This window comes from Monodelphis domestica, chromosome 4 (assembly GCF_027887165.1).
Source record: "Monodelphis domestica isolate mMonDom1 chromosome 4, mMonDom1.pri, whole genome shotgun sequence".
Taxonomy (NCBI): Eukaryota; Metazoa; Chordata; class Mammalia; order Didelphimorphia; family Didelphidae; genus Monodelphis; species Monodelphis domestica.
This window is the reverse complement of record NC_077230.1, coordinates 328,456,921-328,474,365: the sequence shown is the minus strand read 5'-3', so window position 1 is coordinate 328,474,365 and position 17,445 is coordinate 328,456,921. Positions and strand designations below refer to the sequence as shown.

Below are 17,445 nucleotides of genomic sequence, written 5' to 3'. Positions count from 1 at the left end.
GATGCTTGAATGAGAGCCACATTTACCTAATGATTTGTGCTTTGGGGTCTCAGAAAACAGAGAAGGTGTAGGAGCTCACAACCGGAACATCTAATAGTCAAGGGCAGTTGAAAGAGGTCTAACCTAGCTACTACTTGAGTTTGGTAATGCTGAAAAGAGAATAAATGATAGAATGATACTTGAGTTAATTATTGGAAACCCCTGGTAAGGAATAAAATCCTGCAAAGCAACCTTAATATCTAGAGATGATGGGTGGTGAGGAGTCATCCCATACTAAATAGTTGAAAAAGCTAGTTCATAACAAATAACTCAGGAGGACAGTTGTGTCTCTCCAAGACAATGCTTTGAAATTGCCTGTCATCCAGAGACGTCTTTACCAGATTCTATGATGGTCGGAAGAACAAAAGAGATGGAGAAATGGAGATAATCAACCCAATCAAACCAAGAAGGTTCTGCTAATCAGCTAGATAATGGCCCATAGGAAGGATTAGGATTATGATTTATATGAAAAGGAAATTGCAAGTTGGCACTCTTCTGAAAGTCAAGGAAGTCAGGCATGACTGAGAAAGACTTCTGCTATGATGGGATGTTCCACAACAGCTAATATTTATATAGCACTTTAGGGATTAAAAATATTTTATATTTTGTTATCTCATTTGATATAACAACACTAAGGAGTAATTTCCATCTTTGTCCCTCCCCATTTTATAGATGAGGAAACTAAAGCCGGAAGTCATTGAGTGATTTGGCCAGAGTCACACAGTGTCTGAGTCAGAATTCAAACTCGGGTGTTTCTGACCCTAAGACTAGCTCTAGTGTACCACCAAACTGCCTCTAGGGCCATCCATTAACTCAGAATTAGTGCTATAAGTAAATAGGTTTTGCTGATATTCAGGATATAGAACTCAATTGTTTATAGAAATGCTACAACTGAGACTGATGTCTTTGTGCAACTCTGCCTCACTTAAATCCAATTCATGAGAAAGTCAAGACATTGGCCACCATGGTCCTTTTCAAAACAAGGAATGAACAAGAACCATCCAGCCAGTGATTGGTTCAAAAGGGGGTGCATTATCTTTCTCCCAATATCTACCCATTCTTCCAAATATTCCTATTTGGGCAAGGGCACCAGCATCCTTCTAGTCACCCACATTCATTACCTTGGCATTATCCTCAAATTTTTGCTTCTCTTCACCTCACCTATCCAAACAGCTACCAAATCTTGCTGTTTTTAAAGTCATGATAACTCGCTGCAATCCACTTTTCTCTGCTCACATAGCCTCTCTTAGATTATTGCAAGACTCTCAAGTGGTCTCCATCTCAAGTTTCTTCCCTCTCCAATCCTTTGTTCTCACAACTGCTGAAGTGATTTTCCTAAAGTGTAGACCTGATCATGTTGCTTGCCTATTCAATAAACTCAAATTGCTTTTCATTGCTTTGAGAATCACATATAAATTTGTAGTGATTAAAAAATTCCCAAGGAACTGAATTTTCTTAATTTAATTTGTTAATTGGCTGGTCAAGACATCCTAATTATGGTCAAATGACTCTCTCGGGCATCGGACCAGGTATACATATACCTTTTGGGGAGCTCATTATTCAGCCCCTCCCTTGACCAACACAAGGCATTTTTAACTGGTGATAGCTATTTAAGAGGTGATCCATCAGACCCTCAGTCCTTACTTAAACTTACAGTTGAGGATTCATACATCTGCAGGGAAGGTATTATTATAGAACATTTCCTGTTGGCCTGGGTCTATGAAAGGACCATATTCCTAAGGACAAAGAGAATGCAAAAGGCTATAGACTAGATGGAGCCTGCTTAGGAATTCTTCCTAATATAGCCTTTATAATCCAGGACCTTGATAAAATAATACAACGTAGAAAAATGAAATTTCACAAACTTCTCTTCTGGGCTTTCAAAGCCTTTAAGAACCCACCTTTCCAACATTATCTCCCACTTTTCTGTTCAGTCACATTAGACTTCTTGCTATTTTTCCTCACATGACACCCCATTTTGCATTTTGGGTCTTTAAACTGATGGTCCCCTAATCCTGGAGTACATTCATTCCTCATCTCTGCCACTTAGAATAATTGGTTTCCTTCAAGACTCAGCTTGAAAATTCCATCTTTTACATGAAGTCTTTCCTGATCCTCTAAGCTTTTGGTGGGCTTCCCCCATCACTTCTTCTTCTTCTTCTTCTTCTTCTTCTTCTTCTTCTTCTTCTTCTTCTTCTTCTTCTTCTTCTTCTTCTTCTTCTTCTTCTTCTTCTTCTTCTTCTTCTTCTTCTTCTTCTTCTTCTTCTTCTTCTTCTTCTTCTTCTTCTTCTTCTTCTTCTTCTTCTTCTTCTTCTTCTTCTTCTTCTTCTTCTTCTTCTTCTTCTTCTTCTTCTTCTTCTTCTTCTTCTTCTTCTTCTTCTTCTTCTTCTTCTTCTTCTTCTTCTTCTTCTTCTTCTTCTTCTTCTTCTTCTTCTTCTTCTTCTTCTTCTTCTTCTTCTTCTCCTCCTCCTCCTCCTCCTCCTCCTCCTCCTCCTCCTCCTCCTTCTTCTTCTCTTCTTCTCCTTCTCCTTCTCCTTCTCCTTCTTCTTCTTCTCCTCCTCCTCCTCCTCCTTCTCCTCCTTCTCCTTCTCCTTCTTCTCCTTCTTCTTCTTCTTCTCTTCTTCTCTTTCTCCTTCTCCTTCTCCTCCTCCTCCTTCTTCTCCTTCTTCTCCTTCTTCTTCTTCTTCTCTTCTTCTCTTTCTCCTTCTCCTTCTCCTCCTCCTCCTTCTTCTTCTCCTTCTCTCCTTCTCCTTCTCCTTCTCCTTCTCCTTCTCCTTCTTCTTCTTCTTCTTCTCCTCCTCCTCCTTCTCCTCCTTCTCCTTCTCCTTCTTCTTCTCCTTCTTCTTCTTCTTCTCTTCTTCTCTTTCTCCTTCTCCTTCTCCTTCTCCTTCTCCTTCTCCTCCTCCTTCTTCTTCTCCTTCTCCTTCTCCTTCTCCTTCTCCTTCTCCTTCTCCTTCTTCTTCTTCTTCTTCCTTCTCCTTTCCCCATCCCCCTTCACACATATACATACATAGGTATGTCATGTTGTCTTTCCTGATAAAGTATAAGCTTCTTGAGAGCAGGGACATTTTCACTTTTTGCCTTCAGACTCTCAGGCTAGCACAGTTCTTTGCAAAATGCTTATGGAAGTTTGATTGATCAGGTTAGCTTATACTATTTCAGGAAGTTACAGGCAACAGTTTGGTCTTAATTGGTTCAAATAAAGAATCTTCTATATTGGGTACATTATTAGAATTTACACTGCATATTTCCATTGATTATAAGCAATCATGGTTTGCATGAATGTGTTTTGAATAAAATTGCAACATATGGTGTTATGAGTTATTTATGTCCTAAATCTCAGTCTACTGCATGTATCTTTAATATAGATATTAAATACTGTTTCTACATATGACCTATGTCTACTGAATATATGGGGAATGGGATGTTCAGGGAAGAAACTAGTAGCCTGGGAATGAGGGTTTGTTGAGCTCTTTTCTTGGCTGCTCATCCACTTTTGGTCTCCACCAAGCACTCAACTCTCACCTGTGACTCCAAGAAGCTGTAGCATGTGCAGCAGCTATACCCTACTAAAGCCTTTTGGCAGATGGGCTAAATCAGGTTAAGGGTAAATGACAAGCCCCAAATTTGTTGGTGAGGAAGGGGAATGTCTACCCTAGGCATGGAAAGACTTCCCTTGGTAAGAGGGACAGATGAAAAAAAATGTTCTAAGGGTCTTGGAAGTGGTGGAAACAGGTGCTGTGGAGGGCTTAGCCGTGTTGGCAAGCTTATGGCATAGGTGCCTGCCGGAGGCCATCATACCCCAATCGATTGACAAGGTCACGATCCGAGGAAGGAAGGCCAGTAAAGCAGACTCCAGAATGAGGGCCCCCTGCTGCTCCCCCTTTGTGACTTCTCTCCCCCAATTTTCCCCACTAGTGGACTTGTTATGATTATTATTCTCTTCCCAATACAGGAGAAATAACATAAGAGCAAATACTCATAGGATCAACAAATAATATATACCCTACTTTAAGCCCCTTAGGTAATTACCCCCAAAAGATTGCAATTACAGAACAAAGGCCCAAAGATTACTGCCCATGACCTCTCCTTTCTCAAGCACAAGATACGCTCCAAGGCCCTACAATAAACACCAGCTGAAAGGTTGAGTAATATAATGAATCTTGTCCTACAGTTACCATACTCGAATGAATTCGTTGTTGCTAGGCACTTCAAAGTAACACAAGAAAAACAGAACTTGTAAATTGAGGAAAACCCTAAAATTGGTCTGCCTAAAGTCTTCACACCTAGATACAAATATGTTTTGTTGTTCATCTCCCAAGCAATTATGATGGATAGTGAAAGTTTACCAAAAGCACAATGATCCTCTCAGCAGGTCAAGGGGTACTAACCTACAAATGGCTTTATTCACATTAATCATATCTATCACAAAGTGTTGTAGAAATCTAGTAAATGATCACAGAATTCTTGGTTGTAGTAACATCACAAGAGTGTTGTTTAGGTGATTTGATAATATCCAATCAAACTGTAGAATGTCACATATGTAGAGAATTGATTATGTGTGTGTACCAAAAGCCTATATAATAAACATACCATGGCACTATGGCAGAGCACTGTGTGTGATGCCTGCATACGTGGGCTGAATGCATGATGTGTCTCATCTCATATATCTGACCATGACGTTACACTTGGGCAGACAACCCTGAACGGACCTCTGGAAGTGCAGTCATGTGCCAGAGAGGGCTGCTTATCCCTCTCCTCCACACCTGAGGACATTTCTACTATCACCTGTCTCTGTGCCCAATAGCCCAATGTTGAGCACTTCCTCCCTCCCCTGTCTCGGGTAAGGAGGCATCCCACATATGCTCATTCTCTAAAAGGTTCGCCATCACTGGCTTGGAGCATGGTTAAATACCAAAGAAGCAAAGGTTATTTACTGCATCTTGAGCAATCACCATATCTTGTCCATTCTATCTTCATATTATCTCTCATATATGACCCCTTTTTTTTTCAGATACTTGCCACCATCCTAGTGCAGATCCTTATCATCTTGTGCCTCAATTCAGCATTTTCTAAGATCTGTCAACTTATTAAATATGTGGGGTGAGAGAGAGAGTGAAAAGTTGAGGACAATGTCAAAGTAAAAGCCTGGTCTAGAGGGCAGCTCGGTGGATGGAGAGCCAGGCCTAGAGAAGGGAGGTCCTAGGTTCAAATCTGGCCTCAGACACTTCCTAGCTATGTGACCCTGGGCAAGTCACTTGACCCCCATTGCCTAGCCCTTAACACTCTTCTGTCTTGGAACCAATACACAGTATTGATTCCAAGACAGAAGGTAAGGGTTTTTAAAAAAAGTCTGGTCTACTGATTGGGCTCCCTACGTCAAATCTCTTCCTCTTCCAGTGCATCTTTCCTTCTTAAATCACAGTTCCAACCATGTTACCCCCCACCCCTACCCCTCAAAACTCCAGTGGCTCCCTATTATCTCTAGAATTGAATATAAAATCCTGATTGGTTTTGTTTTAAACCCTTACCTTTTGTCTTGGTATCAATTCTAAGGCCAGAGTGGCAAGGGCTAGGCAAACAATGTTAAATGACTTCCCTGGGGTCACACAGTTAGGAAGTGTCTGAGGGCAGTTTTGAACTAAGGTCCTCCTAACTCTAGACCGGCTCTCTATCCAGTGGGCTACCTAGCTGCCCCTCATAGATTCTTCATTCCAGGGACACTGGGCTGCTGCTCCTCACACAAGATACTGTCCTCTTACATCCATTCACCTCCCGGCTTGTTTCAAGTCTTGGCCAAGTCCCCCTTTTTGCAAGGAGTCCTTCCTGGTCTCCCTTAATGCTCGTGCTTCCCTCTGAGCTGACCTCCAATTTCCCTGCATATCTTGTTAGGACATAGCCCTTTTCAGCTTGTCTCCCCCAAGAGAATGTGAGTTCCTTCAGGGCAGGAACTGTTTTTGCCTTTCACTGTATTTCCAACATAGCAGAAACAATAAATGCTTGTTAACTGGCTGTTATGCTATGTCATTGATTCTGGTTGGGTGGAGAAAAGGCAGAGATTTGCAGGCTAACGGGGGATCCTAACAAATAGTTTTAAATAGATAATGAACTCAAATCTATTGAAGAACAAGTAAGTGATGGGGGCATACCCCGGCTCCATCCTCTAGCATTAGTTCTGGGGCTAGAAGGACTCTGAGGGTATTGGAGGTAACCATGAGGGAAGGGTTCCTCTCAGTATGAGGGGGAGCACTGCTGTCAACTCTGGACAGGATTATTTGGATTTTACTTCACTCTAACACCACCCTGCTTATCATTCAATACCTCTTATTAGAAATGTTTTCATGTCATTTTCTAGAAGGAAAGTGCTTCTCTGAAGGGCATACTCAGACCTGTGAAAGAGCTAAAGAGATTTATAAAAAAAGGGTCTGAGGGGGGCAACTGGGTGGTTCAGTGGATGGAGAGGCCTAGGGATGGGAGGTCCTGGGTTCAAATCTGACCTCAGACACTTCCTAGCTGGGTGACCCTGGGCAAGTCACTTGATCCCCATTGCCTAGCCTTACTGCTCTTCTGTCTTAGAACCAATACACAGTATTGATTCTAAGATGGAAGGTAAGAGTTTTAAAACAAAAAAAAGAAACAAAAATGGTGTGAGTGCTGGATTTCCTGGACCCACAAAAAGACCACTCCTCAATCACATAAGCTTCCACAAGCCTTGACAGCACACTCACTGCTTGGTTTTGTTGTTGTTCAGTTGTGTCCAACTCTTCATGACCCCATTTTGGATTTTCTTGGCAAAGATATTCGTTATTTCCTTCTCCAGCTCATTTTCCATATGAGGAAACTGAGGCAAATGGAATTAAGTGACTTGCCCAGGGTCACACATAGCTAGTCAGTATCTGTGACTGGATTTCAATTTGGGAAAAAGAGCCTTCCTGTCTCTAGACCTGGCACTCTATCCACTGGGCCATCTAGCTGCCCCCATGGTGCTCTATCCTAAAGAGTTTTAACTAAAAAACAAAACAAAAAAACCCAAAACACGAGAATAATCATTTTGGGGAAATATCCATTTATATTGTCAGTGTTCCAAATCTGAATATAGTTTCACTCATTGGGGGACAGGAGATCCAAACTCGCCATTATGAGTCAATGAAATGGCCTCAGATCTTCTGTACTTTCATTGCTTCCTCAGGCCACTTGTAACTGTCCAGCACAAATGAATCGTAGTCTGGAGTGTAGATCAGAGACCTCACAAAGGCTTCCTTGTCCTCAGGCTCTGGGTACCATGAGGCCAGGCTGTGTTTGTAAGCATAGTCGAGGACCTGGGATGAAAAGAAAAAGTGTGATTCGGGAGAGCAGTCATTTAAAAGACACACATTTCCAAAAAAAAATAAAAATAAAAATAAAAAAAGCAAGCCTGAAGAGGCCTGGAGAAGGAATGGGACAATCCAGCCATGATGAGCCCCTTTCAAAGCTCAGCTCCAAGGCTGCCAAGTACAAAGAGCTTATCCCAATCCCAGAAGTTGCTGGTGTCTTCCATCACTTTCTTTGTTGTTCAGCTGTGTCACACTCTTTGTGACCCCCTGAACCATGGCTATCCCTCGGGTTTTCTTGGCAAGGATATTGGAGTGGTTTGCCATTTCCTTCTCCAGTGAATCCTTTTGGTGGCAATCAGAGGTTAAGTGACCTGTGTAGGGTCACATAGATAGTATCTGAGGGAAGATTTGAACTCAGGCTCTGTGCTCTATCTACTGAGGCACCTAGCTGCCTCCTAGGCATACTGAGGGTGAGAGACTTGCCCAAGACCAAACAGCTAGGAAGTTCCTAGGCTGGATTTGAACGTGGGTCATATTATTCCAAACACCGTGCTCTTAATCACTGATCCACAGCTGCCTCTTTTTAAAAAAATATTTTATATTTTTTATTTTCTAGGAACATGCAAATTCCTTCAAGTAGAATGAGAGCTCCTTCAAGGCAAGGGTGGGTTTGGCTTTTTATCTTCAGATCCCTGTTGCCTAACCCAAGGTCTGGCTATGCAGTACATGGTTCTTGTTCAACAGCTCCTATAGTCCTCCCCCTGGAAATTACTTTGTTGTTCTGTCATTCAGTCACATCTGACTCTTATCACCCCATGGACCAACTGTCTATGAGGATTTCTTGGCAAGGATACTGGAGTGGTTTGCCATTCCTTTCTCCCATCTTATGCAGACAGGACTTAAGTGACTTGCCTACAGTCCTTTAGTTAGTAAGTGCCTGAGGTCTAATTTAAATTCTGGTCCAGTCCCGGTTCTCTGTAGCACCTAGCTACCCCTTTACAGAGTCCAGAGCTGCCTCATGAATATTTTTTGCATTGATGATCTTACAAGACCAGCCTAGCCTCTTCAGATTCACTCATCACCCAATCAACCGGCCCTTGGTCCAGGCTACGGTCTTACCTTGACTGCAATTCTCAGGGATACGTCTCGGATAGTGCTGAGCGGTGGGTAGAGCCGCCCTTGGGCAAGATGCTGATCAGAGACCTCCTGGGCAATGTGCTGAGAAAAAGAAAAGCCGAGTGAACAGCCAAACCTCTCTTCCCTAGAATGGTCATTGGAATGAGGCACTCTAGACAAACATGGGAGTGGGGGGTACAGGCAGAGATCGTCAGCCAGTGTAGACAGGAGAACCCTTCAGGGCTCAGGAAGCAGCCATCAGGAACAGGACCTAGAGCTGCCCATCTCTGTGTGCCTTGTGGAAGCGGGCTTGGCCCTGCTTTCTCAGCCTTCAACCCCAGTCCTTCTCCCTACGCCTGATCTCAACCTCCAAGCCCGCCAGTGGTGGGGACTAGCGGTCAGGCAGTCTTTCAGATCAGCCTCATGCCCGTGACTAGGAGACCAACCAATGCCTCTCTCTCCCCTGGGGTCAAATTTAAGCTTCAGAGAGACATCATGGATCCTTCCAAGAACTGTTGTGTCATGAAATGGAAAGAGAGGGAAGGGACCAGGAGGAAAGAGTTCTGCTAATGGCTGACATGCGTGTGCCTAGAGTGTATGCCAGAGCCAAGGAAGTGCATCATGGCCCCAGGTGAAAGAAGCTGGGGGAGGGAGGACGAGGGCATCAAGATGGAGACATGGATTAAAAAAAGAGGAACCCAAACTCTCTTTCCAAGGGAGGATCATGGACTTAGAGGGGAAAGGTACCTTGGAGGACATCTAGTTCAAGGCTTTCAAAGAAGTTTACAAATTTCTCATTTGATCCTCATGACAACTCTGAGATATAGATAATCTCATGATCCCCATTTTACAGACGAGGAAACAGAGGCAGGGGTAAAATGACTTAGCCTTGGTGTCACAGAGTCTGATGCCACATTTGAACCCAGAACCTCTCATCTTTGGGTCTGTCTCTCAATCTACTGAGCCACCCAGCTGTGCACCCCCTTGCTATTTTCTACATCGAGCTACAAATCTAGACTGGAATCCTTTCTGACTATGTGAGAAATTACATGGAATAATATGGCTTTCCTAGAAAGGCTAATATTGCTAGTGGGGCTGGTGAGGGAGCATACCACACCTCAGCTGTGAGGAGGAAGATCTCATCAGGGATGTGCCGGACTCCACAGGCGATGACACCCAGGGCCACTCCAGGAAACACGTAGGCGTTGTTTCCTTGCCCAGGGAAAAAGGTCCTGCCATCTTCCAGGGTTACTTTGTTAAAGGGACTCCCGCTGGCAAATATCCCTCGGCCCTGTGAGAGGGAGGAGCACAAGCTTTGAGTGTTTCTTGTTTCCCCTGACCGTGGTGGTGGACTGATTGCCAAAAGCCACAAAGTCTCTCTCTGGGCCATTCTTGTAACCAAGAACATGCATGCGGGGAAGGTTGGTGGAGCAATCTGTGGCCAAGGAGGAAAAATGTTTGTGCATGAAGCAACTGGCCTAGAGGGGGAACAAGCTCGTGAGCGGGGTTTCACATCCCACCACATCCTTCTGGTTTCTCTGTGGGCACGTCGCATCCCCCTGCCATGCCCGTGATCTTCTGGGAGCATCTCTTATCCCCCTGTGCCTCCCAGAGTCAAAGCGCAGGAAAGGTCAGTTCGTGAAGGACCGAGTGTACAGCAGGGTAAGTATGTATTGACTGAGTGCATACATGGATACCCAGAAAGAGAAATCATAGTCTGAGTGTCCTGGCTGCTTACCTCAGTGACACGGTAGCATCTCTCAGCGGTACACTCGGCTTTGCTGGTGGGATTGCTTAAGGCGAAGATGATTGGTCGTTTGTTGAAAGAGGCCATGTCTTTCAGAATCTGATCAGTGAAAGCTCCTGCCACGGCTGCCACCCCTGACCAAGAGAAAAGAGCTTTGTTCCTTGCTGTGGCTGCTGAACGTCTCCCTTTTGTGCCTTCCAGAGGGGAGCATCGCTTTGTGTAAGGAGTGCCAGGTTTGAATCCTTCCTACCTGTGCTGCTTCCAGCCTATGTGATCCTAGGCAAGGAACTTAACTCCCCTCACTGGGAGTATCTTCAATCTAATCTAATGAAGTGCCTCCCATGAATTCAAAGACAGAAAGAAAAAGAATCCCAGGAACAGAGATTTAGATCTGGGAGAGAGCTCAGAGGCCACTAAGCTCTACTTTCTCATTTTATAGGTAAAGATACTGAAGTCCAAAGAGGTAAAGTGAATTGTCTAAGGTCATTGTAGGCAATGAACAATAATAATGATAAAAATAACCATAATTTACCCATTTCTTTAAGGTTTGCAAAGTGCTTTACATACTTTACAACTTTGGAAAATCGGTGCTATTATTATCTTTATTAAAAATTAATAATAATGGTGATAGCTAATTTACAGTAATATATTTATATAGCACTTGATGGCTTAAAAAAGTGCCTTACATATAATAACTGATAATATATAACATAATAATATGATCCTCACAAAACTTTGGGAAATAGATGCTATTATCATCTCCATTGAAAAGATCAATTACTATAATAATAACTAATATTTATATAGTGTTTATGATGTGCTAGACACTGGGTTGAGGGCTTTATAATTATTTGGATAGTAGCTATTATTATTATTCCCATTTCCAGACAAGGAAATGGAGGTAAACCAAGATTAAATGACTTGCCCAGGTACACACAGCTAGTAAGTATCTGAAGCAGAATTTGAATCTAAGGTGTGATAGAGATGGTATTTGAACCCAGCTTCTCTGATTACAGACCCAGTATTCATATAAGTGTGTTAAGTGTACCGCGCTGAGGTTCCATAGCACTGCCTTCTACTGCTTGGCACAGTTCCTGGAACATAGCAAGTGCTTAATAAATGCTTATTGATTGACTGACTGCTCTCAAGAAGCCTAAATATTAAGGGGTGGGTAGAATCTAAGATGGAAATACAAAAGCAGATACATGCTAATTTGAGGAAGGAAGGAGGATGAACCCTTGGGGGGTGGTCAGAAGAGGTTTTAGGCTGGATCTTCTTTAGAAGTTATGGACTGCCCCTAGGTTGCTTCATGTGGGGTTTAGCACAGAATAGGAACTCAATAAATACTGAGCTGATTTTGTCCATAAGGAAAAGAGAAGATGTTGAGGCACAGTAGACAGAGTGTTGGATGGGGAGCCAAGCATCTTGAGTTCAAATTCTGGCTCTGACACATATTACTTTGTTCATTTGCAAAATCAGGAAAATGATACTTGCCAAATTTTGTAGATCAATTGATGTACTTGGGGATAAACTCTATAGGCTGTCTACACAACTAATCCAAATCTGGACAATAACCAGGCTCCATCTTTGTTTTTTCTGTGAGCATGGATTGCCCAAGGTTTTTTGAGTAGTGATGGGTCACTCCCAGAAGAACAGGGGTTTTTACACGAGTCTGTGAACTTGTTTGTTTAAAAAATATCTTGTTAACTGTGTTTCAATATAATTGGTTTCCTTTTTAATCTCATTTTGTTTTAGTTTATGCATTTAAAAACATGATTATGAGAAGCAGTCCATAGGCTTTGACAGAATGCCTGCCAAAGGAGTCCATTACCCCAAAAAGTTTAAGAACTCTGCTCTATAGTCTTCTGGAGCTGATGCAATCAGTACGATGTCATGAAAATATTCTTAGAATAATGTCATGCAATCAGAATGGCATCACCTGTAAACAAGAATATTCCCTTCCCTTGTCCTTGGCTCAAGCGGACCCTGATTGGAAAGTGCTCTGCACCTACCTATGATGGCTGTGGGTTTCACCTGCCGAACCACCTCTTCCAGAGTATTCACTTCTGCATGATCCTGAGCAAACACCTCCTTCTCATGGTTCAGGTGACTTCTTCCCTGGGGGAAGGAAAGAACAAATAACAGAAGCCAAGATGATCTCCAATAGCCCTGAACCTTGGATGCCAACTCAGTGACACTTTGGTTTGGTTTGGAATCAGGAGGATTTAAGTTTAAATCCTGAGGAGCTATATATAAACATCCCTCTTCTCCCTCTTTATCTTCTCCTCTCCCCACCTTTCTCCCTTTCCCCTCTCTTCTCCATTTCTCTTCCCTCTCTAGGAGTTGGGACTAAAAGTCAAAAAGGACATTTCCTTCCCTTAAGGAGCTTACAAAGTCTGTTGAGGAGAAGGTTCTGGGTTTCTTTCTAGGATCTGAAAATTTACAGGTTTATGAGTTTGCCTCTACTAATGCAGATTGGTACCAGCCTCTTAAGAATTTTAATGAGGTGCTTAAGACATTGAGAGGTTAATTGACTTGCTCAGAGTCCCACAGCCAGTATGTATGTGTCAGGAAAGGACCTTGAGACCCCAAAGTTAGCTCCTTTATCCACTATATCATGCTACCTCTCATCAATAAATGCCTACAAAGGAAGTTCAAAATAATCTATTTTTTTGAAGGGAAGGGAAGACATGAGCAACTAAGAGGATCAGGAAAGACTTCAGGTAGAAATCCATTTTTAAATTCAAGCATTAACGATCATGAGGAAATCTAAGCTACCTGACAAAACTCAAATGTCTCTTGTATAGCCTGAAACTTGTGTATATTTTGGAATGTAAGCTCCTTGAGGGTAGGGCCTGTTTTCACTTTTTCATTGGATTTTCACCTCCAACAACAGTGCCTGACAAATCATAAACCTTTAATAGATGCTTGCTGTTTGGTTGGTAGATTGAGTTTCTCAAATGGCTTAATTCCATGGCCGGAAACTTTAAAGTTAGCACCCAGGAAACAGGGAACAAACCAAAAGCCTGTACATGGCCACATTAGCCACTGGTCAATAATGTCCTTTGGGAGCAACTTTTCTGGACTGTCCACAGCTGGGGACTTGACAGTGAAAATGACAGCTCAGTTAGTTACTTCGATGAAAGAACAAGAGGGAATGAAGTCAGTATGATGAGAGGGAGAAGTATTCTACAAACTGGGTCTATGGGAGGTTTATTTTTTGTTTGTTGTTTTTTTTTTACCTGAAGTCTGGTTATGCTTCGGAGACTTTAACAAGTGAGGTTTCCTTAAACGACAAAACCAGAGATGTTACAAAGTCTTCTCATGGGGTAACTCCTTCAGCAGAACCCTAGCATTCCCATCTGCTGGGAAACCTGCCTGTGGTCCAACTACGTGGCCAGGTTTAGGGAGGGCACTTTGGCTTCTTTCAAATCACTGGGCAATGTCATGGGACCATCATTGGAGAGCTAAAAGAGACCTCACATGCCACTGAGTCCAACTTCCTCATGCCAGAAATTTAAGTGACTCGTTATGGTCATAGAAGTAGCAAATACCAGGTAGTTAGTATCAGAGATGGGGTTTGAACTCAGATATTCTTTGTGTAGAATCAGTATTTTTTTTTAAATGACCCTGTCGGTAAGGCAGCATTTGATAGATGAGGAAATAGAGGATCAGTGGCCCCTTTCCAAATATTCCCTTTCTTACACTTGGAGGAGCACTAGCTGCTTATACCTGGACAGTGAAATCTCTATCTAATCTAATCTAACTCCCAAACCTCGAATAAACAAAATCACCAATAGGTGCCGGCAAGCCCAGTTCAGCTTGAAGGGAATCCATATACATTACCTTCACGATAAGCCCCCTGGAATCCACCATCCAGATCTTTTTGGTGGCCTCTGCTTTTGGGATGCCTTCTTTCTCCAAGGCCATGACGATGAGGTGGGCAATTCCCATGGCTGCCTAAAAGTCCAGAACGGAGGCATTAGGCAGAGATTTGGGATGCAAGGAATGGCCTGTTCACTAGGACATTTTGCATTTGATACATTACAAAGAATAAGCGGAGATGTTTCCCTACCTCCTCCCCTAGCATTCTCTCCTTCAGTATTTGCACAGAGAAATCCACATTTTAGAGTTCGCCACGTTTCCCAAGAAGCAGTCCTCTCTGCACAGGCACCACCCACCCTCTGAGGGGCTAAAAACAAGAACAGAGATCCTAGATGGCACGTGGCACTTACCTCTCCGGCTCCTTGGAAAACAAACACGTGATTGGAGAGTTTGTTTTTGGTGATCCGCAAGGCAGCAAAAAGGCCAGCAACAGCCACAGAAGCAGTACCTACAAGCAGACCACACACAGCTCAAGGTGAATCTCCTGCCACATACTGGTCTTCCCATGCCAAATAAGTGCCCGTGTGGTCAAAATAGTATCTATTTACACCTATGACCTTTCAAGGCTTAAAAAGTGCATTCCTCCTTACGGTCCTGGGAGCTAGGGAGCTACAGTAGAAGCATCCCCATTTGTCCAAAGACTTGTGGACTTGTAGCTAGTTTAATAAAGGACTTAAACCCAGGTCTCTTGCCTTTAAGTCCATAAACATTTGTTTCAACCTGACTAGAATGCTGAAATTTGGCTTCAGGAACACTTTTTGTTTTGATCTTGCCTTCAGAAAATTACTAGTTCTGTGACCCTGGCAAAGTCCCTTGATCTTTTTAAGCCTCATCTGTAAAATGGGGCTAATAATAGCATCTACTCCATAGGGATGCTGGGAGGATAAAGTGAAATCATGTATGTAAAGTGCTTTGAAAATTTTCACTGTATAAACTTTAGGTATTATTATGGCGCATGGCTTCCACAAGAGAGACATTTTCTTTCAATCTTTCATTATCTATCCACGTGGTACGAGGAAAAGACCAGAATATTTGTTATCAAGACACCTTGGTTCAAACCCCAGCTCTGCTATTTACTGTGTGATCTGGGACAAATCACCCAATTTCTCTGGATCACTTTGGTTTCCCTGTGTAACATGAAGAAGTTGGAAGAGATCATAGCCAAGGTCCTTCTTAGTTCTAAAACTTATGATTCCAAGTAAAGAGCAACGTTTCGGAGTCTCTTACATTAAAACTGTTGATTTTCTCCCCATTGTGATTTTGGAATATTCTTTCTGCGGGTTGACTGATTTCTGGTGGGCTTGTGGTGATGTCACCACTAGGTGGCATGGGAGACTGGTAGAGGAGTGCCTATCTGTACTGGCACCAATAAAAACCGGCAGCACAAATCAGCCAGATTGACTGACAGAAGAATTGTGTACAGGGAGATGGGAAGAGGGAGAAGAGAAGAAAGATCCTAAAAAGCGATCGCGGTCCATGTCTTCACAAAGTTCATGATCTAGCTGGAGAGATCATTCATATACACATGAGAATAACTCAGAGACAATAAGTATTTGTGGAATTGAACAAAATTGTTTTTTAAAATTAATTGTTACACTGAAATTCCCAAGTATCCCCCTCTGCCTCTCCACTTCCCATACTTAAGAAGGCATCATTTGACAAAAAGATATATGTATATATAAAACTATGTCTTGTTTGTTTTTATTTATCAGTTCTTTCTCTGGAGGTAGACATACACAAGTCATTCTTCAAACAGTATTTCTGTTGCTGCATATAAAGTTGCACCTATTTTATTTTTCATATATCACATAAGTCTTCCCAGGTTTTTTAAAAAAATTAACCTGCTCATCATTTCTTATGGCACAATAGTATCTCATCACAATCATATGCCACAACTTGTTTAGCCATTCCCCAATGGGTGGTGTAGGATGGACATCCCCTCAATTTCCAGTTCTTTGTCATCACAAGGAGAGCTACTGTACATTTCAGAACATATAGGTTCTTTTCCTTTTTCCCTGATAACCTTAGAAAACAAATCTAATAGTGCTATCACTGAGTCAAAAGGTATACACAGTTTTAAAACTTTCTGGCCATAATTCCAGATTGCCCTACAAAAAGATTGGATCAGTTAATAGTTTCACCAACAGTGTACCAGTGTTCCCATTTTTCTACGACCCTTCCAACATTTACCATTTCCCCCTTTTATCATTTTAGTCAAACTGATAGATGTGAGATGATATTTCAGAGGTTTGATGTGTATTTCTCTAATCAATAATGTTTTAGGGCATTTTTTCATATAGTTATAAATAACTTTGATTTCTTTATCCAAAAACTGTCTTTTCCTGTCTTTTGACCATTTAGAAATTGGGGAATGACTCATATTCTTATAAATTTGACAAAGTTCTCTAGGAGACCTCTATCCAAAAAACTGTCTATAAAAATTTCCCTGATTTTCTGCTTTCATTCTAATCATGGTTATATTAGTTTTATTTGTACAACACTTTTACATTTAATGTCTTAAACATTTTCCATTTTATATGTCACAATGCTCCCTATTTCTTTTTTTATTCATAGGCCTCCTGTCCATAAATCTGATAGGTAATGTATTCCTTGTTCTCCTACTTTGCTTATGATATCTTCTTTTGTGTCTGGAAAGTGATTTGGTTATGGAGGTTGGCTATAGAAAATTCATCTTAGGGACCTTCAAGAATCAGAGAGAAATTCTTGATTTCTTGAGAAAATATAGATGCTAGGTTGCCAGTAGACAGAGATTTAAGACTAGATGACTCTCTGGAGATTTTCTGGTCTTGAGAAGAGAGAGGTCAGCTTTTCAAGTTTATTTTCTTATTGTAGGACAACTGCCATTCTGAACGACCACTAGATGGCATCCTACCTGTTCTAGTGGCAGGGCATTTTTTGTAGATGTCTAAAAGCAACACAGGTTTTATGGGCACAGAAGAGAAAGAAATGTAAGGTACATTTAATGCTTAATAAACCCATCTCTCCCTCTAGTATCAAGCATCTCTTCATGGTTGGAGGTATCTTTATCATTCAGTTTATCTTCCCATCCATGAGATTTCTCTAAGTCTTGAATACTAAGGTTGTATCAAGAGATATTTTATGCAATATTCCAGTGAGGAGGGTGTTTCAGATGGGGATGGAGGGATGGCTGATGATGCTGCACTTTCTGGAAGATGAGACTCTGTTTATTGTTTAATGACCTTCCGGAAAAAAGAGTCCATCACTTCTTTTGAGGATGGAATGGTACCCAGTGCAGTACATAGCCATCACTTTCACTGTTGGAAAGGCCCTTCTAATATCTAATATTAGTCTTGCATGGTGAAG

At 42.1% G+C, this 17,445-nt stretch overlaps 1 protein-coding gene across 1 annotated transcript in view; it reads right to left on the bottom strand.

Moving 5' to 3' along the window:
* Positions 1 to 7,088: 7,088 nt before the first annotated feature.
* The window catches only part of ME3 (malic enzyme 3), a 309,466-nt gene continuing 299,109 nt past the window's right edge, over positions 7,089 to 17,445 (bottom strand). The window contains exons 9-15 of the mRNA XM_007490831.3: positions 14,451 to 14,548; positions 14,062 to 14,175; positions 12,228 to 12,333; positions 10,207 to 10,349; positions 9,586 to 9,759; positions 8,472 to 8,570; positions 7,089 to 7,358 (exon numbers count right to left, since the gene is read on the bottom strand). Coding sequence (XP_007490893.1) covers positions 7,197 to 7,358; positions 8,472 to 8,570; positions 9,586 to 9,759; positions 10,207 to 10,349; positions 12,228 to 12,333; positions 14,062 to 14,175; positions 14,451 to 14,548 — 896 coding nt within the window. The 3' untranslated portion in view covers positions 7,089 to 7,196. The remainder of the gene's footprint in view (positions 7,359 to 8,471; positions 8,571 to 9,585; positions 9,760 to 10,206; positions 10,350 to 12,227; positions 12,334 to 14,061; positions 14,176 to 14,450; positions 14,549 to 17,445) is intronic.